The 24,529-nt window shown below is 42.9% G+C and overlaps 1 protein-coding gene across 1 annotated transcript in view; it reads left to right on the forward strand.

Moving 5' to 3' along the window:
- Positions 1–24,529, forward strand: part of LOC148063033 (dynein axonemal heavy chain 5-like) — a 60,582-nt gene that overhangs the window by 10,221 nt on the left and 25,832 nt on the right. The window contains exons 18-62 of the mRNA XM_087812395.1: positions 278–368; positions 972–1,117; positions 1,268–1,448; positions 1,515–1,739; positions 1,796–1,992; positions 2,597–2,693; positions 2,780–2,922; positions 3,018–3,094; positions 3,153–3,277; positions 3,345–3,580; positions 3,646–3,864; positions 5,298–5,360; positions 5,439–5,677; positions 6,470–6,617; positions 8,153–8,245; positions 8,988–9,187; positions 9,249–9,402; positions 9,477–9,640; positions 10,060–10,216; positions 10,277–10,489; positions 10,543–10,767; positions 10,849–11,015; positions 11,663–11,733; positions 12,341–12,448; positions 12,524–12,711; positions 12,904–13,098; positions 13,168–13,302; positions 13,552–13,659; positions 13,720–13,873; positions 13,933–14,079; positions 14,135–14,376; positions 15,021–15,197; positions 15,260–15,464; positions 16,692–16,834; positions 16,905–17,039; positions 17,107–17,229; positions 17,291–17,504; positions 17,559–17,782; positions 20,581–20,776; positions 20,842–21,014; positions 21,117–21,247; positions 21,678–21,831; positions 22,553–22,820; positions 23,441–23,564; positions 23,626–23,733. Coding sequence (XP_087668521.1) covers positions 278–368; positions 972–1,117; positions 1,268–1,448; positions 1,515–1,739; positions 1,796–1,992; positions 2,597–2,693; positions 2,780–2,922; positions 3,018–3,094; positions 3,153–3,277; positions 3,345–3,580; positions 3,646–3,864; positions 5,298–5,360; positions 5,439–5,677; positions 6,470–6,617; positions 8,153–8,245; positions 8,988–9,187; positions 9,249–9,402; positions 9,477–9,640; positions 10,060–10,216; positions 10,277–10,489; positions 10,543–10,767; positions 10,849–11,015; positions 11,663–11,733; positions 12,341–12,448; positions 12,524–12,711; positions 12,904–13,098; positions 13,168–13,302; positions 13,552–13,659; positions 13,720–13,873; positions 13,933–14,079; positions 14,135–14,376; positions 15,021–15,197; positions 15,260–15,464; positions 16,692–16,834; positions 16,905–17,039; positions 17,107–17,229; positions 17,291–17,504; positions 17,559–17,782; positions 20,581–20,776; positions 20,842–21,014; positions 21,117–21,247; positions 21,678–21,831; positions 22,553–22,820; positions 23,441–23,564; positions 23,626–23,733 — 7,283 coding nt within the window. The remainder of the gene's footprint in view (positions 1–277; positions 369–971; positions 1,118–1,267; positions 1,449–1,514; positions 1,740–1,795; positions 1,993–2,596; positions 2,694–2,779; positions 2,923–3,017; positions 3,095–3,152; positions 3,278–3,344; positions 3,581–3,645; positions 3,865–5,297; positions 5,361–5,438; positions 5,678–6,469; positions 6,618–8,152; positions 8,246–8,987; positions 9,188–9,248; positions 9,403–9,476; positions 9,641–10,059; positions 10,217–10,276; positions 10,490–10,542; positions 10,768–10,848; positions 11,016–11,662; positions 11,734–12,340; positions 12,449–12,523; positions 12,712–12,903; positions 13,099–13,167; positions 13,303–13,551; positions 13,660–13,719; positions 13,874–13,932; positions 14,080–14,134; positions 14,377–15,020; positions 15,198–15,259; positions 15,465–16,691; positions 16,835–16,904; positions 17,040–17,106; positions 17,230–17,290; positions 17,505–17,558; positions 17,783–20,580; positions 20,777–20,841; positions 21,015–21,116; positions 21,248–21,677; positions 21,832–22,552; positions 22,821–23,440; positions 23,565–23,625; positions 23,734–24,529) is intronic.

Genomic DNA, 24,529 nt, shown 5'->3' on the forward strand with positions numbered 1-24,529 from the left:
TCAGAGCCCGAGCTGGGGTGTAAGGCTGGATCAGATCAGTGATGTAAGGAGGAGCCTGACCATGAATAGATCTGAAAGTAAGAACCAGAATTTTAAAGTTGATCCTGAAAGAAACTGGAAGCCAGTGAAGAGTTTTAAGGACCGGAGTAATGTGAGTTCTTCTACTAGAGCGGGTCAGAATTCTCGCTGCAGAGTTCTGAATCAACTGCAGGCGAGACACATCCTTAAAGTATCAGTTTGTGGTTCAGGTGTTGATGTCAGTGTCGACTGTGAACAGGTGGATGCTGCGATACAACCTGGTCTGACTTCTGTTAACTGGACGTCCATGAATATAGACAAGTACATCAACCGCATCAATAAAGCTCTGAGTGAGTGTTTTTACATGTTTATTGAGTTACTTTGATCACATTATCTTGTTCATTTTTCTATTGCACCTTCGACTGATCCCATCACTGCTGACATTTGACATTTGACATGTGAGACCAGACACACTGCATGTTGATTTAATAACCTATGAAGGTGGTGGTTTTAGGCCAAGATAAGAGAAGAAACAGAGAATTCTGATGTTTGCACTTATAAAGAAAGATACATTACCCAAAAATAACTTACTATCCAAGAGTTAAAATGTCACCATTTTGCTTATATTTACTCTTAAAGAGTTCCGGCTACACATTAAATAAAAATTTGGCCCCTGACTCACATTGTGATTGAGATTTTGGCCCCTTGAGTGATTGAGTTTGACACCAACTCATGATGAGCTCAAGGCTTTTCAATACTACGACTCCAGAATAATATTCACAAAGAATATTTATTCATTATGACGATTCAATTCTGCTGAGCAAACACAGCCCATGAGTTCACTGAGAGGGAGTCAGATGTGGATGATATTTAAAATACTAAACACATTTTTGAAACAATAAAATGAAGAATAAATGTGTTTTTGTGTTGATAAGAGTCGAACTTCTTTCCAGGGGACCTGGAGCTGCTGATGGACCGAGTCAACGACCTGGTGGAGGTCCGGATAGACACGGTTCTCAACGAGATGAGCACATACACACTGTGCTATTTACCCGATGATGGACCCGTCACCTGTGAAGAGTTTGTTTCGAAGACACAGGTACATTTTTAACACCATCTACTGTACAACTCTATAGTTGTTGTATCAGGAGGAAAAATAATCATAATTAATGATATCAATTCTGTTAATTGCTGATGTTATTCTTGTGAGGAATTATGACCTTTTGTTTTTGGCAACACGCGTGTGCAGGAGATGTGTATGGGCCAGACACAGAACCTTCAAACAAAGAGTCTCCTGGTAGAAGAAGCCGCCAATGAAGTGATCAACATGCTGCTGGATTTTGACAAAAGCCCTCGAGACGAAGCGGAAAACGACGACGAAAGCTCCTCAGAGAGCCGCTCGACGGACATCAGCAATGCTAACGCCGAAGGTATCACGCTTGGTTTCCTCGCTGTAGTGACCTTCAGCTCATGTGTGGGTTCATCTCTTCGCTCAGAAGAAGAAGGCGCTCAATCCGCAGATCCGGGCAACTCCAAGACCAGCGGCCTCCCGTCTCCGGTGAAGAAGAAGAAGAAGAAGAGAGATTTTCTCGCGGAGGAAGCTCAGGAGCTGCTGTCGTACTTCAACCATCGCAACATCGACGCCTTGGTGCGACTGACGCGCAACAACCTGGACATGTTACGCAAGAAAATCCATCCTGCTTCTCTTATGAACTCCATGGGTGAGAATCCTCGTCAATCCTTGTTTTCCAGACATTAAGAGTTCTGTCTGTTCCAGATGAAATCGAGTCACCGAGTCACTGGGAGTTGGGCGACCTGCAGGCTATCTTCAGGGTCGACGTCACGCTCGCCATCCCCAACATCTCAGTATTTCCAAATCTGGAGGAAGTTCAAACTTCCCTGAACCAGGCCATCAAGTGGGTGGTCAACGTCAGCCAGGGCGTCGGCCAGTGGAGCAAAGAGAGGATCACAAAGGTGCTTTTCAAGTCCTGGAGATGGTTATCTTCCATGAGTATAAGCAGATAAATCAGGAGGTCGATCTCAGTGTCATGTTCCCATCATTTTCCTTTCATTCGACATCAGTTTTACTGTTATTGTAAGTCTCTGTATAATTAGCGTCATCCATTAATCTCTGTTTCTTATCTTATCTTAAACACTTTACAAATTTACAAGTTGTCAGATCAACGTTAACATTCATCTGCTTTGATTTCGATGATGACTTGTGTTTGACACATTTGATCTAAATCATGTTTTACAGCTGAACAATCCTCTTTTGAGTTTTTTTTACATTCAAACCATCATTATTTTGAATTATTGAATTTAATTATTTTTTTACAGTAATCTGGAATATTTGTAAATGTTTGAAATACTTAAAGAAAACTATTTAAAACACCTTTTTGACTAAATAACTTGAATAAAATAAATCAAGATAATCTTCATTTGATTGTAGTTATAAAAGTTAGTCCTTAAAAGAGTTAGGCCTTTAAAGAAAAAACTAAATGTGATTCTGGCATTTTAAAAGAAGAGATAAAACCTTGATGAATCATGAAGAAAATAAAAGTTGAATCTTCTCGTGCAGAAAAAAATGAACGAGCAGCGCATGGCGGCTTTGGTAGAGAAACCTCTGGAGGTGGAAGAAGAGGAGGCTGTTAACACCACATGCAAGAGTTTTGCCGGTAGATGAATCGAGTATTTCTATTCATCTTTTCCTCAACTTCTGTCTCATTATCTCTGACAAGCTATGATGTTGTCCTGCTCTCAGAGGGGAGTGTCACGGAGATATCTGCAAATGTGGCTCAGACAGTGAGCTACCCGACACGCAACTACTTCAAGATAGTGTCTGAAAATAAGGAAATCGTCAAACTGGTCAATGTGCTCAGCGGCTCCATCGCCTCCACTGAAAAGGTACGACGGTGTTGCTACCATGACACTCAGTTGTTGGTCCTTGTGAAGCTTTGTGTGTACGTTCTTTATAACGCCATCATTGTGCTACTGTTCAGGAGTTGTTTTTGGCTCTCGAGTGTTTCTCTCACTATCATCACATCTGGAAGAATCCTCGGGAGGAGACCATGGAGAAGTAGGATACGTCCTTTGAGTGTTTCGGCTTCTTTAACTCGCTCTTCTTCTTCTGCCAGGTTCATGGAAAGCAACCCTTTGCTCTCAGAGTTCGAGAGACAGATCGTGTACTTCAGAGACCTGGAAGTGGAAATAAATTCCGAGCCGGAGTACATCTCCGTCAGAGCCTTGGCGGTGTACACAGGTGTGTGTTTATCACAGCAGTTGGACGTTTAGATCTTCTTTTTTGAACCCTAGAATGTGTTTCATAGAAAACCTAAAGCTGTCTCTGACGGCTGAAACCAAGAACTGGATGGTGGACTACGGTCGGTACTGTAACAGGAAGTACAACTCAGAGATGGAGGAGACGTTCGCGTTCATCGACGACGTTGGAAAGAAACTGAATCGGCAGATCACGGACCTCAACGACTATCGCATCGCCATGGCGGCGCTCAGCGAGCTGAGAGAGAACGAAATCGACATCGACTTTAAAGTCGGACCCATTGAGGTAGAGAGACTCAGCGACTGTCAGAGCCTCATGACGCCTAATCCTCCGTCTCTTCGTCCCAAAAGGAATCGTACGCCATGCTGCAGAAATATGAGCTCCCGGTGGCGAAGGAGGAGGCTGACAAGGTGGACACGCTGCGATACAGCTGGGAGAAGTTGGTGTCCCGCGGAACTGGGATGCAGAACGATCTGTTGGACATGAAGCCCGTCTTCAAACGGGAACTGTTTGACAACATGCAAACCTTCAGACTGGATTGTGAACATTTCTACAAGGAATATGAGACGGTAGGAACGTTAGAGACGTGGCTGAGTGAAACAAATATAGATGGACGGATGGATGGATGGATGGATGGATGGATGGATGGATGGACGGACGGACGGACGGACGGACGGACGGACGGACGGATGGACGGATGGACGGACGGATGGATGGATGGATGGATGGACGGACGGACGGACGAACAGATTGATGGATGGACGGATGGACGGATGGATGGATGGATGGATGGATGGATGGATGGATGGATGGATGGATGGATGGATTGATGGATGGATGGATGGATGGATGGATGGATGGATGGATGGATGGATGGATGGATGGATGGATGGATGGATGGATGGATGGATGGGTGGATGGATGGACAGATTGATGGATGGACGGATGGATGGATGGATGGATGGACGGACGGACGGACGGACGGACGGACGGACGGATTGATGGATGGATGGATGGATGGATGGATGGATGGATGGATGGATGGATGGATGGATGGATGGATGGATGGATGGATGGACGGATGGATGGATGGATGGGTGGATAGATGGATGGATGGATGGGTGGATAGATTGATGGATGGATGGATGGATGGATGGATGGATGGATGGATGGATGGATGGATGGATGGATGGATGGGTGGATGGATGGACAGATTGATGGATGGACGGATGGATGGATGGATGGACGGACGGATGGACGGACGGACGGACGGATTGATGGATGGATGGATGGATGGATGGATGGATGGATGGATGGATGGATGGATGGATGGATGGATGGATGGATGGATGGATGGATGGATGGATGGACGGATGGATGGGTGGATAGATGGATGGATGGGTGGATAGATTGATGGATGGATGGATGATGGATGGATGGGTGGATGGATGGATGGATGGATGGATGGATGGATGGATGGATGGATGGATGGATGGATGGATGGATGGATGGATGGATGGATGGATGGATGGATGGATGGATGGATGGATGGATGGATGGATGGATGGATGGATGGATGGATGGATGGATGGATTATGGTGGTATGATGGTTATTTTTATATTTAACAACTGCAAATGAACAGAACAAACTCTGGTTATGAAAATTAGTTAAAAACAAAAATGCTTTTCCAAAATAAATGTATATTTATTTTGAATCATTCGTGTTCTTTTCAAGTACGATATCTGTATTTTTGTTGGGAATTTAAAACTATGATCCATGGATAACATTCTTGTCTTTACTTTTTTTTAAACTTTTTAGTCCAATTTTTTATTCTTGGTAGTTGTTTGTTAGTTTCTCCTGAATTGTGTGTATTATTTGTAAGTTTTGATCCATACTTTTACCTTTATTTAGTTTTTTCTTCCACACATGTGTCTCACCACATCTTTTCTTCCAGTTTCCTTCCTCGTTCAGAACCAACTCTGTTTCACCTCTTTGTTGCAGGAAGGCCCGATGGTGGAGGGCCTGGACCCTCAGGACGCCAGCGACAGACTCGTCATCTTCCAGGTCGACTAGAGTTCATGACCTCACATCACATCGTCTCGTATGAGCGGAGATAGTCACCGACTCTGCTCCTTTTTTCAGAATCGCTTCGACAACCTGTTCAGGATGTACGACATCTACAGCAGCGGCCAGCAGCTGTTCAACATTCCCGTCACTCAGGACCCTCAGCTGGCCGAGGTCAAGACGCAGCTCAATCTGGCCCAGAAGCTCTACGGCCTTTACAACAGCGTCATCGACACGGTCAACGGATACTACGACATCCTGTGGGCCGACGTGGACATCGAGAGCATCAACAACGAGCTGCTGGACTTCCAGACCAGGTCAATACAAGCGCACAATTTTTAGGGGACACTTGACTGACATGTAACTTTTCTACTCTCCACTGTATCCTCTCGTCCTCAGTCATCGCCGTCTCTTGAGCTGCACACTTTATTAAATATAAATACCGTATTTTCCAGACTATAAGTGTCTCCGGAGTACAAGTCGCTCCAGCCATAAAATACATAATAAAGAAGGAAAAACATATATAAGTCGCACTGGAGTATAAGTCGCATTTTTGGGGGAAATTGATTCAATAAAATCCAACACCAAGAACAGACATGTCATCTTGAAAGATATTTAAAATAAAAATAGAGGCAACAACAGAATAATGTTACGTTACGTTACATGAAGTGAGAACCTGGTATGTTAACATAACATATGAAGAGTTATTCAGAGAACTATAGCATAAATAACTAACAAGTTTACCAAACCATCCGTGTAACTCCAAATAACTCTTCATCCTCGTGTCACTTTTAAACAACTAACTAACTCCGGAGGTAGAAGATGCTTCCTCTTCTACGTGGAAATGATCAACACAGGCCTAGAGCGCCCTCTGGTGGTTTAGTGTGAAAATAACATGTGAAATGATATACCACTAATAATGTGTTAATAATTATGAAACTATGAAAAAAAATGCGCGGAAAATACAGTTAACAAAAACTATTAATGATCAAATTATAATACAATTTGAAAGCAGAAAGAAATCGATAAAATTCTGTTGAACATCGATCAACTTTCTCAGACGTTCTGTTTCCCTATATTCACGTGTTAAAGCCTGTCGTGTCCTGCAGGTGTCGTAAGCTGCCGACGGCGCTGAAAGAATGGCAAGCGTTCAACGACCTGAAGAAGACGATCGACGACTTCAGCGAGTCCTGCCCTCTGCTGGAGCTCATGACCAACAAGGCCATGATGACGCGTCACTGGGACAGGATCACGGATGTCAGTCGCTTCTCTTACGAGCTCTTCACAAACACACTGGTGTCTATGGTTCCTCCCTGGACTGCTGCCCTACACTTCTATCTCCCTCTCACCCTCTTACCCTCTCACCCTCTCACCCTCTCACCCTCTCTCACTTTCACACTCTCTCTCTCTCTCTCTCTCCCTCTCACCCTCTCACCCTCACCCTCTCTCCCTCTCTCACTTTCACACTCTCTCTCTCTCCCTCTCACCCTCTCACCCTCACCCTCTCTCCCTCTCTCACTTTCACACTCTCTCTCTCACCCTCTCACCCTCTATCCTTCTCACCCTCTCTCCCTCTCTCATTTTCACCCTCTCTCTCTCTCTCTCTCTCTCACCCTCTCACCTTTTCACCCTCTCTCTCTCACCCTCTCACCCTCTCATCCTCTCACCTTTTCATCCTCTCTCTCTCACCATCTCACCCTCTCACCCTCTCATCCTCTCACCTTTTCACCCTCTCACCCTCTCACCTTTTCACCCTCTCTCTCTCTCTCACCCTCTCACCCTCTCACCTTTTCACCCTCTCATCCTCTCTCTCTCACCCTCTCACCTTCTCACCCTCTCATCCTCTCACCTTTTCACCCTCTCTCTCTCACCCTCTCTCCTTCTCACCCTCTCACCCTCTCACCCTCTCACCTTTTCACCCTCTCTCTCTCACCCTCTCTCCTTCTCACCCTCTCACCCTCTCACCTTTTCACCCTCTCTCTCTCTCTCTCTCACCCTCTCACCTTTTCACCCTCTCTCTCTCACCCTCTCACCCTCTCATCCTCTCACCTTTTCACCCTCTCTCTCTCTCTCACCCTCTCACCTTTTCACCCTCTCTCTCTCACCCTCTCATCCTCTCATCTTTTCACCCTCTCTCTCTCACCCTCTCTCCTTCTCACCCTCTCACCCTCTCTCCTTCTCACCCTCTCTACTTCTCACCCTCTCACCCTCTCTCTCTCACCCTCTCTCCTTCTCACCCTCTCACCCTCTCTCCTTCTCACCCTCTCTCCTTCTCATCCTCTCACTCTCTCACCCGCTCTCCTTTTCACCCTCTCTCTCTCACCCTATCACCCTCTCACCCTCTCACCCTCTCTCCTTCTCACCCTCTCACCCTCTCTCCCTCTCTCATTTTCACCCTCTCTCTCTCACCCTCTCACCCTCTATCCTTCTCACCCTCTCACCCTCTCTCCCTCTCTCATTTTCACCCTCTCTCTCTCACCCTCTCACCTTCTATCCTTCTCACCCTCTCACCCTCTCTCCCTCTCTCATTTTCACCCTCTCTCTCTCACCCTCTATCCTTCTCACCCTCTCACCCTCTCTCCCTCTCTCATGTTCACCCCCTCTTCCTCACCCGTCTGGTTTCAAAAGGCAGAAACCTTGAGCAAAACCAAAGTTTTTCTTCACTAATATCAACTCATTATGATTCACCTTCCTCTTCACTTATAAATGTCTATTCAATAACAGTGTAATGATTTGACTCTTGAGATAAAGTTGAGATAAATATAAAAATGAACACAGTGTGTTGTGAGCAGGTGACTGGACATACCTTCGACGTGGAGTCTGATACCTTCAAGCTGCGGAACATCATGGAGGCGCCGCTTCTCAAGTTTAAAGAGGAGCTGGAGGTGAGTGTTGGTGAAGTGATCTGGTTTAAAATAAAAAATATACATCATCACGATCTTAACAAGGTTCACCAGGGATTTATCACATTTATCAAGGTCCAGAAATCGACAGAAAGAGATTTCTTTACTATAAACTCTTCACTATGTTCCATTAAATGACCTTCACACCTCGATTTCTGTCAATAAGTTAAATGTTCTAACACGAATTAAAAAAATTAATTCATCTCTGGATTGTCCAGAAATGTAAATATTTAATCCAATCATTGTTAAGATGCCTTTTGTATCGTCCTCCTGCCACATCCCTCTCTGTGGAAGAGAAATGAGAAAAAAACAAGGGTCCGAGTAGATGGTTTAAGATACACAGTTGTTCTTTACCGTTTATTTTCATTTTCAAATATATTTTTGTTTGTTTGTTTATTTCCATCTCGTCTTGTCAGTTCACAAATACTTCAAGTACTGATGTAAAGTTGTATTACCATAATATAATAGTTTATTAGTTCATTATTATTTTGTTTATATTTCTGTGACATTACTGCTGTTACAAACTATACATAGTCACTCTGGGACAAATAAATACATTTCTTATCTTATCATTAGCTTATCAATCAGCTACTGAAGTCATAAAGAATCATCAATATTCAAACGGAGCAGAAATATTTACATGTTGTTAATGTTGTCATTATCGTTAAGAATGTTTGTCTTCACTTGTTAATTGATGTCAACTTGAATCCTCGTGGCTCGACAGGACATTTGCATCAGCGCCGTGAAGGAGCGAGAGATTGAGCACAAGCTGAAGCAAGTCATCATAGAATGGGAGAACAAGTTGTTCAATTTCGCCAACTTTAAGACCCGAGGCGAGCTGCTCCTGAGAGGAGACAGCACCCAGGAGATCATCTCCAGCATGGAGGACAGCTTGATGGTTCTGGGATCTTTGATGAGCAACAGGTATTTCTAAAGAACACCATGAACGTATAAACACACTTGTTGACGCAACTCTTCCGTCCAGATACAACACACCTTTCAAACCCCTGATCCAGAAGTGGGTCCTGAACCTCTCCAACACCACTGACATCATAGAGAGCTGGGTGACGGTTCAGAACCTGTGGATCTACCTGGAGGCCGTGTTCGTGGGCGGAGACATCGCCAAGCAGCTGCCGAAGGTGAGTCGTCCACGTTTCGAACCGGGAAGCAGAAGCAAAGATGGTTTCATCGTTACCATCTAAACGTTCTGCAGGAAGCCAAGCGCTTCACCAACATCGACAAGTCCTGGGTGAAGATCATGATGAGAGCCCACGAGAACCCGAGCGTGATACAGTCGTGTGTCGGTGATGAGACGATGGGGCAGCTTCTTCCTCACCTTCTGGAACAGCTGGAGATTTGTCAGAAGTCCTTGACAGGGTATGAAGACAAATATATTACAAGATTCTTCATTTATTATACTTTAAAAAATCTGCTTTTTAATACCTCTGCCAAGGAGCTCATAGTATATCATCTTGATGTTTAATAAAGGGGGAAAATACGTGAACAAATTTCAACTATATTATCAAAATACACTGATAATGGGACGAGGAAGTGATGATGAGTATGGATCCAAGAATCATTTGTTGAAGCAAACTGTCCAATGTTCCGTTCTTGTTCATGTTACTGTGTGTTGTGCAAAATAATTTGATATTTCAAGTGCTAAAAAAGGTGTTGAATTATACAATTAAATGTACAGCAATACCAATAGGTACAAAAAAGAAATTCTAGTTTTAAACTTTTTTTAGCATTTGAAATATCCTCAGTAGCAATGATCTCATTTAAATCTTACTTCACAGATACCTGGAGAAGAAACGCCTGTTGTTCCCTCGATTCTTCTTCGTCTCCGACCCCGCCCTGCTGGAGATCCTGGGCCAGGCGTCCGACTCGCACACCATCCAAGCCCACCTCCTCAACGTCTTCGACAACATCAAGTCGGTCAGATTCAACGCAGAGGTAAACCCACGTCAAGTCCTCGATCTCGTCCCGCCGGAGTAACGGTCGCGACCCCGACAGATCTACGATCGGATCATGGCCATATCTTCTCGGGAGTGCGAGGAAATCGACCTGGTGAAGCACGTGCAGGCTGAAGGAAACGTGGAGGTTTGGCTCGATAACCTGTTGAAGGAATCCCAGAATTCTTTGCACTCCGTCATCCGAGACGCCGTGGTGTCGATAGAGGAGCAAGGGTTCCACCTCATCGAGTTCCTCAACACTTTCCCTGCCCAGGTGAGTTCAGAAGATCACAGTAAGAATCATCTCCGTCATCGTCTCTTCACCAGGTGGGCTTGTTGGGTATTCAAGTCATCTGGACCAAAGACTCGGAAGACGCTTTGGCAAATGCTCGTAGCGACCGAAGCATCATGGGTAAAACCAACCAGCAGTTTCTGGATCTGCTGAACTTGCTGATCGCCATGACGACCCGGGATCTCACTCCAGTGGAGAGAACCAAGTACGAGACTCTGATCACCATCCACGTGCATCAGAGGGACATTTTCAATGATCTCGTGAGTACAAACCATCAAATGTGTGGAGCTTTGATCGATAAACTGATCAGTACATTTTGGGTCTGACATCACTTCCTCTAGTGCCTCCTGCATATCAAGAGCCCCAACGACTTTGAGTGGCTGAAGCAGTGTCGCTTCTACTTCACCAAAGACAAGATGCTGATTCGCATCACGGACGTGACCTTCATCTACCAGAACGAGTTTCTGGGCTGCACCGAACGCCTGGTCATTACGCCTTTGACGGACAGGTACACATTCAATGATGAAAGTATTTCCAACCATTACTTTTTTATATCACAGTAACACCTGGTGTAACATGGTATTTACTTAAATATAAATCAAAATGACATTTGCAGAACAAAAATGGTTTCATTTTACTGTGTCTGCTTGAAAAAACAAACTAATCAACCTTTTTATAAAGGTCGTTTTGTTTCTTTATTACTCAATTAAAAATATGTTCAATAAAAATGTCTTAATTCAAAAAGCTTTCCTTAATAGTAAAACAGAATTATCATTAAAAAAATAGTTTACATTAAGAACAAATCCCTTAAACAAGAAATAAGGTTGTTAAATCCAACAATTGAAAAATATTTTTCAATAAAAGACCCTTTTATTGCTTACAGTGTTCTTTGATTAAAGTAATATTTTATTGGAATACAATTTGTGTCTTAAATATTTAATCCCCAAAAAGTTTCTTAAATCAAGTTTTTTTTTTTTTATTAAATTGAAAAACGTTGGTTTTTTTCACTTTAATGTTAAAAAATATATAAAAATATTTTCATAACATTCAAATAAAAAAGGTTTTGTATATATTTATTTAACTTATGAACCTTTTGTGTTGTACTTTCTAACAACAATAACTGACTTAAACTTTGTGACAACACCGTGTCTCCAGGTGCTACATCACCATCGCTCAGGCCCTCTACATGAGCTTAGGTGCAGCTCCTGCGGGTCCAGCAGGGACAGGTAAAGAAGCGACTCATGCACGCTTTATGTTTAATGGGATTCAACCATATGACAAGATGATGTGCCACCTGCGTCATTTGCACCCGGGAGGAAATGCAAATGAATATAATCATCACTGATGAACGTTTGCACATTTTATTTAGCGCGTTAACAAGTGTTTACAGTTTGCTACGAGGCTAAACTTTCATGTGGAGGTCGGCACAGATGGAGTCCTGAGCTGTCGTAAATATTGCAGTTAACTATACAAGAGTCTGTAAGAACACATTGAAGCTGTTTTTCTGGTTCATTTTTAAATTTGATTTTTTTTCTTATCGATACCATTTTATTCTCTAAACCACACGTCTAAACGTGGTTGGACAAGTCATTTTTTCGAGAAGGTTCATGTGGATATCGTGACCTACAAAGATGAGTTCAAGATAAGATAAGGAACAGAAAACACAGAAGTAAGAGTAAACTAGTGATTCATGTCAAACTCAGAGATGATTAAAGTCAATCAAGCACAATATCAGTCACACGTCTTGTTACAGAAGGTTTAGATGCAAAGTTTGCTCGGCCAGTGATCCACACTCTTGCATGACAACCTGCTTTAAATGTGTGTGGTGTTCAGGTAAAACTGAGACCACTAAAGACATGGGTCGCTGTCTGGGGATCTACGTTGTGGTCTTCAACTGCTCCGACCAGATGGACTTCAGAGGACTCGGGAGAATCTACAAAGGTAACTTCAACCAAACAATGTGGGTTAAATCACTGATGGAATCAACAATAATAATACGCTTGCACGTGACTCCAGGTCTGGCTCAGTCTGGTGCTTGGGGTTGTTTTGACGAGTTCAACCGTATCGACCTGCCGGTGCTGTCTGTGGCGGCGCAGCAGATCGCCGTCGTGCTCAACTGCAAGAAAGAGCGACAAAGGATTTTCATCTTCACCGACGGCGACACCGTGGACATGAAACCAGAGTTCGGTCTTTTTCTGACGATGGTGAGAAACAGATTTGATTCTTTTCAGCTTGAGTTAAGATCATAAATACCTGAAGATAACCTGATGGGTCTATTTTGTGTTACTATGTTATTGGAAAATGTTAAAAAGTGTGAAAATAATTTCGTAGTTCTTTGTCTTTTGAGAGCTTCTCCGTCCTTATCACCTCATCCTCCTTCCTTCAAAAAAACGTAGAACCCAGGTTATGCTGGTCGTCAAGAACTTCCCGAGAACCTGAAGATCAACTTCCGATCTGTGGCCATGATGGTTCCCGACCGTCAGATCATCATCCGAGTCAAACTGGCCAGCTGTGGTTTCATCAACAACCAGGAACTGGCCCTGAAGTTCTTCACCCTCTACAAGCTCTGTGAGGAGCAGCTGTCCAAGCAGGTACAGAAGCACCAGACGTGACATTCATCCACCTGTTCAGAAGATGAATACGTTTTTATGTTTCTTCAGGTCCACTATGACTTCGGTCTGCGGAACATCCTGTCGGTGCTGAGAACGCTGGGAGCAGCCAAGCGATCCAACCCCACCGACACCGAGTCAACCATCGTCATGAGGGTCCTCAGAGACATGAACCTGTCCAAACTGGTCTGTGCACCTTCAGCAGCTTTTTCATGGTTTTATTGCACACAATACTGCATAGGATTGGTTGACTGGGCGGCAAAGCATCATGGCAGCTGTTCAGGTCACCGTTACTCATATACGTTCAATTAAAAGTGAAGAATAAAGCGGTTTCTATTTAGCAGATGTTGTTGTGACCCCGCACTATACGAGGGACGACTGTTCTTTTCTTTTTTGTCATTTCATTAAGTAACAAAATGTACTTGTGTGTCGTAGATCGACGAGGACGAGCCGCTGTTCATGAGCTTGATCGACGATCTCTTCCCCGGCATCACTCTGGATAAAGCAGGTTATCCGGAGCTGGAGGCCTCCATCGACAGACAGGTAGGACAAGGGAGTGGAAAAAGGAAAGAGTAGGAGAAGAAATGACGTTCCCTCCCTCAGGTGGAAGAAGCCGGTCTGATCATCAACCCTCCCTGGAAGCTGAAGGTCATCCAGCTGTTCGAGACTCAGCGAGTGCGTCACGGCATGATGGCTCTGGGGCCGAGCGGCGCCGGCAAGACCACGTGTATCACCACGTTGATGAGAGCGATGACAGGTGGAGACACTTTTCAACACGATAAATACATCAGGCGTGTGAACTTGTGCCGCCGACAGAATGTGGTCAACCCCACAAAGAGATGCGCATGAACCCCAAAGCCATCACGGCCCCCCAGATGTTCGGCAGACTCGACGTGGCCACCAACGACTGGACCGACGGCATCTTCTCCACGCTGTGGAGGAAAACCCTGAGATCCAAGAAAGGTCTCTTCACCATCTTTACCTTTTTATAGTGAGATGAACGAGTTTTCTTGGACAGGCGAGCACATCTGGATCGTCCTGGACGGACCTGTGGACGCCATCTGGATCGAGAACCTCAACTCGGTGTTGGACGACAACAAGACTCTGACGCTGGCCAATGGAGACCGTATTCCTATGGCCCCCAACTGTAAAGTGGCCTTCGAACCCCACAACATCGATAACGCCTCCCCGGCCACCGTGTCCCGTAACGGCATGGTGTTCATGAGCTCGTCCGTCCTCAACTGGAGCCCCATCCTGGACGTGAGTCCTGGACCAGTGACAGCACAGCAGTAAATGCTTGAATCTGATGTTTCTATTTTAAGAGCTTTTTATTGAACACATTTAATCTTTTCAAAAGATTTTTCTACAGTTTTTTATTCTAGTTCCAAAAAGTAAAGAGATAAACATGTATTTTCTAAATGTCATTTTCTGTAACTCAATATAAACCTGTTGGTAAAATAGAGTCACCAGACATTACCAATAGAGCGCCGAGCTACTGGATCGTGTTCTATTATGTCGTCACATGATCGTCCGCACGTCACATGATTGGCTAAAGTTTGATCAAGAATGTTTATTTACCAACATTATTATATTTAAATTAAAATACATTTAATTTCAATTTAATTTAGAATATTTTTTTTGAATTATTGAAACTCTGTTTGAAAAAACATTTTGAAAATATTGAAATATTTATTTTCAATTATTAAAAAATAAAAAAAATCAATATATTTCAACATACAAATGATTGAATTTAATTGAAAATATTGAATAATACAAATTTTAAATCTTGAAAAACAACGAAATTTCAAAGTTAATTTCAAACATTCAATATTGTCACGACACTGATATACTTTAGGAAGCAAGTGAAGCTCAAACGACACGTTAACCACTGGCTCTGGTCGCAGGGTTGGCTGTTGCAACGAAGTCCTCAGGAGGCAGAAACCCTGAGGGAGCTCTTCGGCTTGTCGTTCCCTCATCTCTACCGCTACTGTACTCAGTCGCTGGAGTTCAAGATGGACCTGCTGGAGGCCTTCGTCATCATGCAGGCGCTCAACATGCTGCAGGGGCTCATCCCTCCGAAAGTAACCTCCGCTCACCTCTGGAAGTTGACCTTCTCTGACCCCCCGCTCGTGGTGCTCCTCAGGAGCAGGCCGGCGAGTTGTCTCGGGAGCACCTGGAGCGTCTCTACGCCTTCTCGCTGATGTGGAGCACCGGCGCCGTGCTGGAGCAGGACAGCCGGCGCATGATGGAGCAGTGGATCCGAGAAAACAAACAACTGGGGATTAATTTACCCAAGATTCCTGCCGACAGTGAAGACACCATGTTCGACTACTACGTCAGCGCCGAAGGTGAGACGACTGAGAAGACTTGGTTCAGAACCCGAGTCTATTGAATGATACTTTTAATGAGAGCGTGAATTTAAATTAACTCTGTTTTTATTAAAATAAACAATTGAATTAGAATTCATCGCTATTATCCTCAAAGGTTTATCTGCACGTTTCATAATTCAGTTCTGTAGCTGCCAGACCTTCAGTAGCAGGTCAAACATGGACCAGATTCACCTGCACATGAGTCAAGAGTTACATAAACCCCTCAGGGATCGGTGACGGAGCTTCACTATGATGTGTTCGTCCACGATGACGGTTTAAACTGAGCTACGATGAGTTCACTGAGAGGGAGCCAGATGGAGAGAGAGCAGTTGGAGAAGAAGAAGTTTGGAGTTTGAATGAGTGACATAAAAGACCAGACATGGACTTTAAAGACCAGCCTGTGACACTGAAAGGCAGAACAGATTATGTGAAGACAGAATATGTATCCATTTCTTTCCCCCATACTATAAATAGGTTTTCAGCACTTTTTATCATAGAGCTTTTTGGTTTATTTATCTTTCACAAAGTGTGTTGTAAGGAAATGACAACTTTACGAGGCTGGGGAGGGGTCGGTTCATCTGAACACAAAACCCCTAACAGTGTGAAAAATAAATTGGATTATTGTTAAATGAACAATTAACCTGCAAATATTTACAGACTTTCGTCTTTCTGGCCGCTAGATGGCGGCAGTCATTACATATCTAAAGGAGCTAAAAATAAAATCCTGTCTGATCTCGGCAATGAATGAGGATGAGAGGATACAGTGGACTCCAACAGATTTGAGGCAGATGTTAGGACATAGTTGGGCTTTCAGTTCTAACAATTGATCCAAAAAGAGATTCAAATAATCACAAGATGTCACTGAAATTCAATTGTATCGTTAAATCGTAACAAAAATGATTGTTTTGAATTATATCGTATCATGAGCTTAAACTATTGTATCGAATTTTATAGTTAGATTATCGCACCTACTCTGCACCTGGTAAAGACTTCACATACACAGAATTAATCCCAGAAACAATACGTTCACATCATAATAGAGACAAACTTTGCGGTTGAAACTTGGGAAATATTTTGATCTCGAAACACAAATGTTTTTCAATTCTTTAAAAAGATTCTGAGGGACCTCTACTGGCTCAGTCAGGTTCTGAAATGGACCAGACTGTTTAAATGATTATACTTATATATGTGTCTGTTGCTCACCAGGTAAATGGGTCCACTGGCTCACGAGGGTGGAGACCTACAACTATCCCACGGATTCAACTCCAGAGTACAACTCAATCTTAGTCCCCAACGTGGACAACGTTCGCACGGATTTCCTTATTCAGACGATCGCCAACCAGTCCAAGGTACGTTCAGCTAAAGCAAAAGTTGAGTCAATAAACAGTGTTATATTCATTAAAATCTGATTCTTCTCAGGCTGTGTTGCTGATCGGGGAGCAGGGAACGGCCAAAACTGTGATGATCAAGAGCTACATGTCTCAGTACAATCCCGAGACTCACATGGGGAAGTCTCTCAACTTCTCTTCCGCCACGACGGCGATGATGTTCCAGGTGACAAAGATCATGATGTGCAAAAATAGATTTCTTTTATTGATGGTAATTCTGTTTTTGTGGACAGAGAACCATTGAGAGCTACGTGGACAAGAGGATGGGCTCCACCTACGGACCTCCGGCCGGGAAGAAGATGACAGTGTTCATAGATGACGTCAACATGCCGGTCATCAACGAGTGGGGAGATCAGGTGAGTTCCAAACGATCAACGATCTTCACCGGGAACTCATGATTTCCACTCATCACCGCAGGTGACCAACGAGATCGTCCGTCAGCTGATGGAGCAGAACGGATTCTACAACCTGGAGAGACCCGGAGACTTCACCAGCATCATTGATATCCAGTTCACGGCGGCCATGATCCACCCCGGAGGAGGCCGCAACGACATCCCTCAGCGACTGAAGCGACAGTTCTCCATCTTCAACTGCACCCTTCCTTCCAACCCGTCCATCGACAAGATCTTCGGTGAGTGAGGTTCATCGATGGCGTGCGGAGGTTCTGAGCGAGCGTCTGTCTCAGGTGCCATCGGCGGAGGTCACTTCTGCAGAGAGAGAGAGTTCAAGGACGAGGTGTGTAAGACGGTGCCACATCTGGTCAGTCTGACCCGCCTCCTGTGGCAGATGACCAAGATCAAAATGCTGCCCACGCCGGCCAAGTTCCACTACATCTTCAACCTCAGAGACTTGTCCAGGGTCTGGCAGGGCATGCTGAACACCACCGCCGAGGTCATCGACTCCTCCGAGGTGAGGCCGCTGTCCAATCTACATTCTTTATTTCAAACTTTCATAAAAACTGCACAAAAGTTTTGGCCATCGACAGAATATCAACACGGCCTGAAAGCAGAGAAGCTTCACAGTCGTAAAACTTTCATCACAATAACAAATGAGACAAGTTGTGACAGAAGAGGAACAGGATTGGAAGTGACATGATACTCAACGCGTTACAGTAACTACACTATATTAATGCAGTAACGAGAGCTGTTACTGTGGTGGACGTGACACGGACGTGATGCTCTCTCGACGACATCATCCTTCTTGTCCGTCCGTCCTCTTAGTTATAAATCCTGCTGTCATTATGGAACTCACTCGTGGAGCACACGACTCTCTCTTATAAGGTTATGACTCCAGCATCCATCATTTGCTACACTTGTCATTTAACATGTAAGTAAGAAAGTAAGTAAGTAATAGTTATTTATATAGTGCTTTTCCAGACCAGGGTCACAAAGCGCTTAAACAATCAAAACAATACTAAAAAAAAGTATATACTTTAAAGAACAAGATAATACTGAGAACAACACAGGAGTTCCAGAAAATCAAGGAAAAGCCTGAACAAATAGAAACGTCTTAAGATGTTTCTTGAAGGAGTCAGTAGATCATCAAACACAGATGTTTCTAGAAGGAGTCAGTAGATCATCAAACACAGATGTTTCTTGAAGGAGTCAGTAGATCATCAAACACAGATGTTTCTTGAAGGAGTCAGTAGATCATCAAACACAGATGTTTCTTGAAGGAGTCAGTAGATCATCAAACACAGATGTTTCTTGAAGGAGTCAGTAGATCATCAAACACAGAGATGTTTCTTGAAGGAGTCAGTAGATCATCAAACACAGATGTTTCTTGAAGGAGTCAGTAGATCATCAAACACAGAGATGTTTCTTGAAGGAGTCAGTAGATCATCAAACACAGATGTTTCTTGAAGGAGTCAGTAGATCATCAAACACAGATGTTTCTTGAAGGAGTCAGTAGATCATCAAACACAGATGTTTCTTGAAGGAGTCAGTAGATCATCAAACACAGATGTTTCTTGAAGGAGTCAGTAGATCATCAAACACAGAGATGTTTCTTGAAGGAGTCAGTAGATCATCAAACACAGATGTTTCTTGAAGGAGTCAGTAGATCATCAAACACAGATGTTTCTTGAAGGAGTCAGTAGATCATCAAACACAGATGTTTCTTGAAGGAGTCAGTAGATCATCAAACACAGATGTTTCTTGAAGGAGTCAATAGATCATCAAACACAGATGTTTCTTGAAGGAGTCAGTAGATCATCAAACACAGATGTTTCTTGAAGGAGTCAGTAGATCATCAAACACAGATGTTTCTTGAAGGAGTCAGTAGATCATCAAACACAGATGTTTCTTGAAGGAGTCAGTAGATCATCAAACACAGAGATGTTTCTTGAAGGAGTCAGTAGATCATCAAACACAGATGTTTCTTGAAGGAGTCAGTAGATCATCAAACACAGATGTTTCTTGAAGGAGTCAGTAGATCATCAAACACAGATGTTTCTTGAAGGAGTCAGTAGATCATCAAACACAGATGTTTCTTGAAGGAGTCAGTAGATCATCAAACACAGAGATGTTTCTTGAAGGAGTCAGTAGATCATCAAACACAGATGTTTCTTGAAGGAGTCAGTAGATCATCAAACACAGATGTTTCTTGAAGGAGTCAATAGATCATCAAACACAGATGTTTCTTGAAGGAGTCAGTAGATCATCAAACACAGATGTTTCTTGAAGGAGTCAGTAGATCATCAAACACAGATGTTTCTTGAAGGAGTCAGTAGATCATCAAACACAGATGTTTCTTGAAGGAGTCAGTAGATCATCAAACACAGATGTTTCTTGAAGGAGTCAGTAGATCATCAAACACAGATGTTTCTTAAAGGAGTCAGTAGATCATCAAACACAGATGTTTCTTGAAGGAGTCAGTAGATCATCAAACACAGATGTTTCTTGAAGGAGTCAGTAGATCATCAAACACAGATGTTTCTTGAAGGAGTCAGTAGATCATCAAACACAGATGTTTCTTGAAGGAGTCAGTAGATCATCAAACACAGATGTTTCTTGAAGGAGTCAGTAGATCATCAAACACAGATGTTTCTTGAAGGAGTCAGTAGATCATCAAACACAGATGTTTCTTGAAGGAGTCAGAAGATCATCAAACACAGATGTTTCTTAAAGGAGTCAGTAGATCATCAAACACAGATGTTTCTTAAAGGAGTCAGTAGATCCATCAAGCGCAAAGAGAGAGAAGATCGTTCCAAAGCTTAGGAGCAACAGTCTGAAAAGATTTCTCTCCTCTGGTCCTGAGCCGTGTGCGTGGAACCATCAGTAGATTCTGATCCACAGACCTCAGAGCCCGAGCTGGGGTGTAAGGCTGGATCAGATCCGTGATGTAAGGAGGAGCCTGACCATGAATAGATCTGAAAGTAAGAACCAGGATTTTAAAGTTGATCCTGAAAGAAACTGGAAGCCAGTGAAGAGTTTTAAGGATCGGAGAAATGTGAGTTCTTCTACTAGAGCGGCTCAGAATTCTGGCTGCAGAGAACAAGGGAATCTACCGTCCTCATTTATTATCATTGTTTGTCATTTTACACATTCTGTGTTATAGAAAACTACGTCTCACGGGCCCTTGATCAATTTTCCAGACCACATCTGTAACACAACATTCTTGTTTTAAGATTTTTCTTTTTGCATTTGTTGATGTTTGGAATGACTTCTACAGCTTCGAATCAGTCACGAAGTGATGGTTTTCTCCAGGTGCTCGTGGCTCTGTGGAAACACGAGTGCAAACGAGTCGTCGCCGACAGGTTCACGACCCCGGATGACGTGGACTGGTTCGACAAGACGCTGGTGAAACTGGTCGAGGAGAAGATCGGCGACAACTACAAGGAGATGGTGGACGGCGTCGACAGATACTTCGTGGATTTCCTGCGAGACGCCCCCGAACCCACAGGTACTCGTCCGAGACCACGACTCTTGTTCCGTCTCGTCTCTCGTTCACTGGACTGGTTCCGGCAGGAGAGGAGCCCGACGACTTCGACTTCGAGGCGCCGAAAGTCTACGAGCCGATCGAGTCCTTCGACAGTTTGAGGGATCGACTGAACACGTTCCTGTACCAGTACAACGAGAGCGTCAGGGGGGCGTCCATGGACATGGTGTTCTTCGAGGACGCGATGACTCATCTGGTCAAGGTCATTGTCACATCACATGGTTTTTTCCTCCATATAACCAGAGCTGGATCTTTAGATACCTCATAGAAATGTCTATAGTTTATTCTTTTTGATTTTCTTCAGCTGTCAAGAATCATCCGGACGCCGGGAGGAAACGCTCTCTTGGTCGGCGTCGGAGGATCCGGGAAACAGAGTCTGACCCGACTGTCCTCGTACATCGCTGGATACAAGATCTTCCAGATCACTCTCAGTCGGTAATGAACTCTCAGCTGAAGATCTAGTTTGTCTGGACACAGTGAGAAGATCGACTGCTGATGAAAAAAATGTATTTTGTAAGGAGGACATCTCTGGAACCAATAGATGAGAATTCTTCTCAACAATTCTTGGAAATTAAAATGATGCTTTTTCACACAGATATTGGACATTTTAACTGCATATACCTACTGCAGCTCTTTGGTGGCCAAAGTTGGCTCCACAATAACCCCAGGCCCTGGTATATCAAAACCTAATGGACAATTAAACCTCCTCAACAAAAAAGCAGAGTTTCACGAGCTCATGAGTTCAATCCTCTCAGAGATTTTCCAGCATAACATTTACCTGGACAGGATTGTACTCCTTTGAGCCGACACACAAGTACTACTCTGAGCGTTTAAACTCAAACATGTATTTTTCAATTCTTTCCAGAACGTACAATACGTCCAACCTGCTGGAAGACTTCAAGTTCTTGTACAGAACAGCAGGTCAACAAGGTCAAGGCATCACCTTCCTGTTCACGGACAACGAGATCAAGCAGGAGTCGTTCCTGGAGTACATGAACAACGTGCTGTCGTCAGGAGAGGTCAGCAGAGGTCGCTCAAGGTCGTCGACCGTAGAGCGCATCGTGTTTTAAAGATGTTGAACATTTATCGTCGCAATATTGTTGAGCTTTATATTTATGTTTTTAAGCATTTGAAATATGAAGCATTGAGCTCAATGATGATATTTGTTTTGGATCTTTATAAGAATTTAAAACAGTTTATAAAAAGTCTGTTTCTTGTCAATCAATACTTCAATCAATACTTCAATCAATACTACAATCAATACTTCAATCAATACTTCAATCAATACTACAATCAATACATCAATCAATACTTCCTTAAGTTTCCTACAAATACAATCAAGCCACAATGAAATATATGTATTGTAATTATGTAATATATACTGTATATGATATTTTATATATTGCTAAACAACAGTAGTGTAATAAAATATCAATACTATATTATCTCTATTTGCTTTTTAACGAAACCATAGCGATTTTCAACAGCATTGTATTGAAGACATTTTTCTGTTTTCATCATAGTTATTTTGTAGTTATTTTGTAGTTTACAATAAAACAATACAATAAAATCATGTCAGATCCTGGTGATGACTGAGGACAAGAGGATACAGTGAGTCCAGCATCAACACCAGAGTCAAGTACTAGACAATACTACAAATACTGTACATCCTTGTTACTACAGTGTGTCACGATATATATCTTATTGCAATGTTCTTGAAAAACTGTCTCCTCCCGTCAGGTTTCCAACTTGTTTGCTCGTGACGAGATGGACGAGATCCTGGGCGACCTGATCGCCGTCCTGAAGAAGGAGAATCCAAAGATCCCGCCGACCAACGAGAACCTCTACGACTACTTCATGTCGCGGGTCCGTCATCACCTCCACGTCGTGCTCTGCTTCTCCCCCGTGGGAGAGAAGTTCTGCAACCGAGCGCTGAAGTTCCCGGCGCTGATCTCCGGCTGCACCATGGACTGGTTCAGTCGCTGGCCCAAAGAAGCTCTTTGTGCAGGTGAGTCAGGATCTCTACAGTCTTGGTTGTAAAGATTTGATGCATTTAAACATCAGATAAACACAAGCACAGAAACAATTAACACCTCACCCTCCTTACTTATGGTGCCAACATAACAGTGAACTCCCATGATGCCTTGCTACAAACTCTATTTAGTGACGCTACAATACTGTGTTTAAATTTGATGCTTCTATGTCCAAACTCATCAACACATGTGATTGGTTGGCTGCTGGCAAAGCATTATGGGAGCTGTTATTGAGAGGGATGACGCCTCAATGTTGAGTTTTCAAGTTAGAATGTTGTTCATTTAAATAAGTGAAAGATTAACACTCAGTACTTTGTTCATTTTGGTTAAGTTTGGATGTTTTTTTTAAATGTTTCACACACACTTGAATTTCTCGAACTCCTGTGTTGTTCTCAGTATTATCTTGATCTTGAGTATTGTTTTGATTGTTAAAGCGCTTTGTGACCCTGGTCTCGAAAAGCGCTATATAAATAAATATTACTTACTTACTTACTTACTTACAAAACAATCTTAAAACACACATTTTTGTTCTTTATTCAGCTTTAGTCGCCTTTTAAAACCTCAATTTTAATTTAAATTACTTTCCTCCCTTTAGTGTCGACACATTTCCTGGCTGTGTTTGACATCCAGTGCACCCCAGAGGTCAAAGGTGAACTGGTTCAGTGCATGGGCTCCTTTCAAGACGGGGTGGCGGAGAAATGTGTGGAGTACTTTCAGAGGTAAACGTGGTCTTCGCACCAAAAGACAAAAGTACGGTCATTTATTGTGGCTCTGATCTAGATTTCGTCGCTCCACCCACGTCACCCCGAAGTCGTACTTGTCCTTCATTCAAGGCTACAAAACCATCTACGCTGAGAAGAGGTCAGAGGTCGAGACGCTGGCCAACAGGTAGAGAAGAAGTTTATCTGTGACATCATGAGTATTGAAGAATTAAACATTTGTAATGTTCAAAAATTGAATTATTTTATTCAGCATTAAATTACTATTTTCCTTTAAATTAAATACAATTAAATGATTTTTTTGTTCTTTCTTGTTCCGATAAAAAGACTATTAGACTTTGGACGTTCTTTTTATTGTCATTGCACAGAAGAACACAGCAGTGTGACTGGAAATGAAATTCCGTTGCTTGGCAACCGGTTAAAAACAGAGCATAGGGTGATTGTATATAAAAAAAAAGGATAAATATAAATAAGTAAAATATTGCACTATAGTATAAATAGAATAAATAAACAATGTTTTAAATAAAGCATTCCTCGAAGATACATTTCAATTAGCAGTTTAATGCTCAGAGGGAAGAAGCTGTTGCTGAATCTTTCTATATATATATATATAAGTTAGAATATATATATATACGGTTCTTGGCACCTGCTGAAAATGGTTGTGTATTCCTTTATTAATGGTACTTATTTTAGTTTTGAAATAGGCTCATTTTCTTCATTTCATTCCAAAACTATATATTAAACAACTAACAGTCTCCTAAAAGTCATAAGTCCTAACGTTTTCGTCCTTCTTCTGGCTCTGAGCAGCTTCCATGTCATTTTTGGAATTTGTCGCGACAGAAAATGACGTCTTTTAAATCCATGAAAGGATGTTTGAGAACAAAACAAGTTTTAAAAGACAACTAAATATTGAAAAATTCAATGAAATGGCCTTTGCATTGTTTTTATTTCAAGAATTTGATTTT

The sequence above is a fragment of the Callionymus lyra genome, chromosome 17 (genome assembly GCF_982586985.1).
Source record: "Callionymus lyra chromosome 17, fCalLyr1.hap1.1, whole genome shotgun sequence".
Lineage (NCBI taxonomy): Eukaryota > Metazoa > Chordata > Actinopteri > Syngnathiformes > Callionymidae > Callionymus > Callionymus lyra.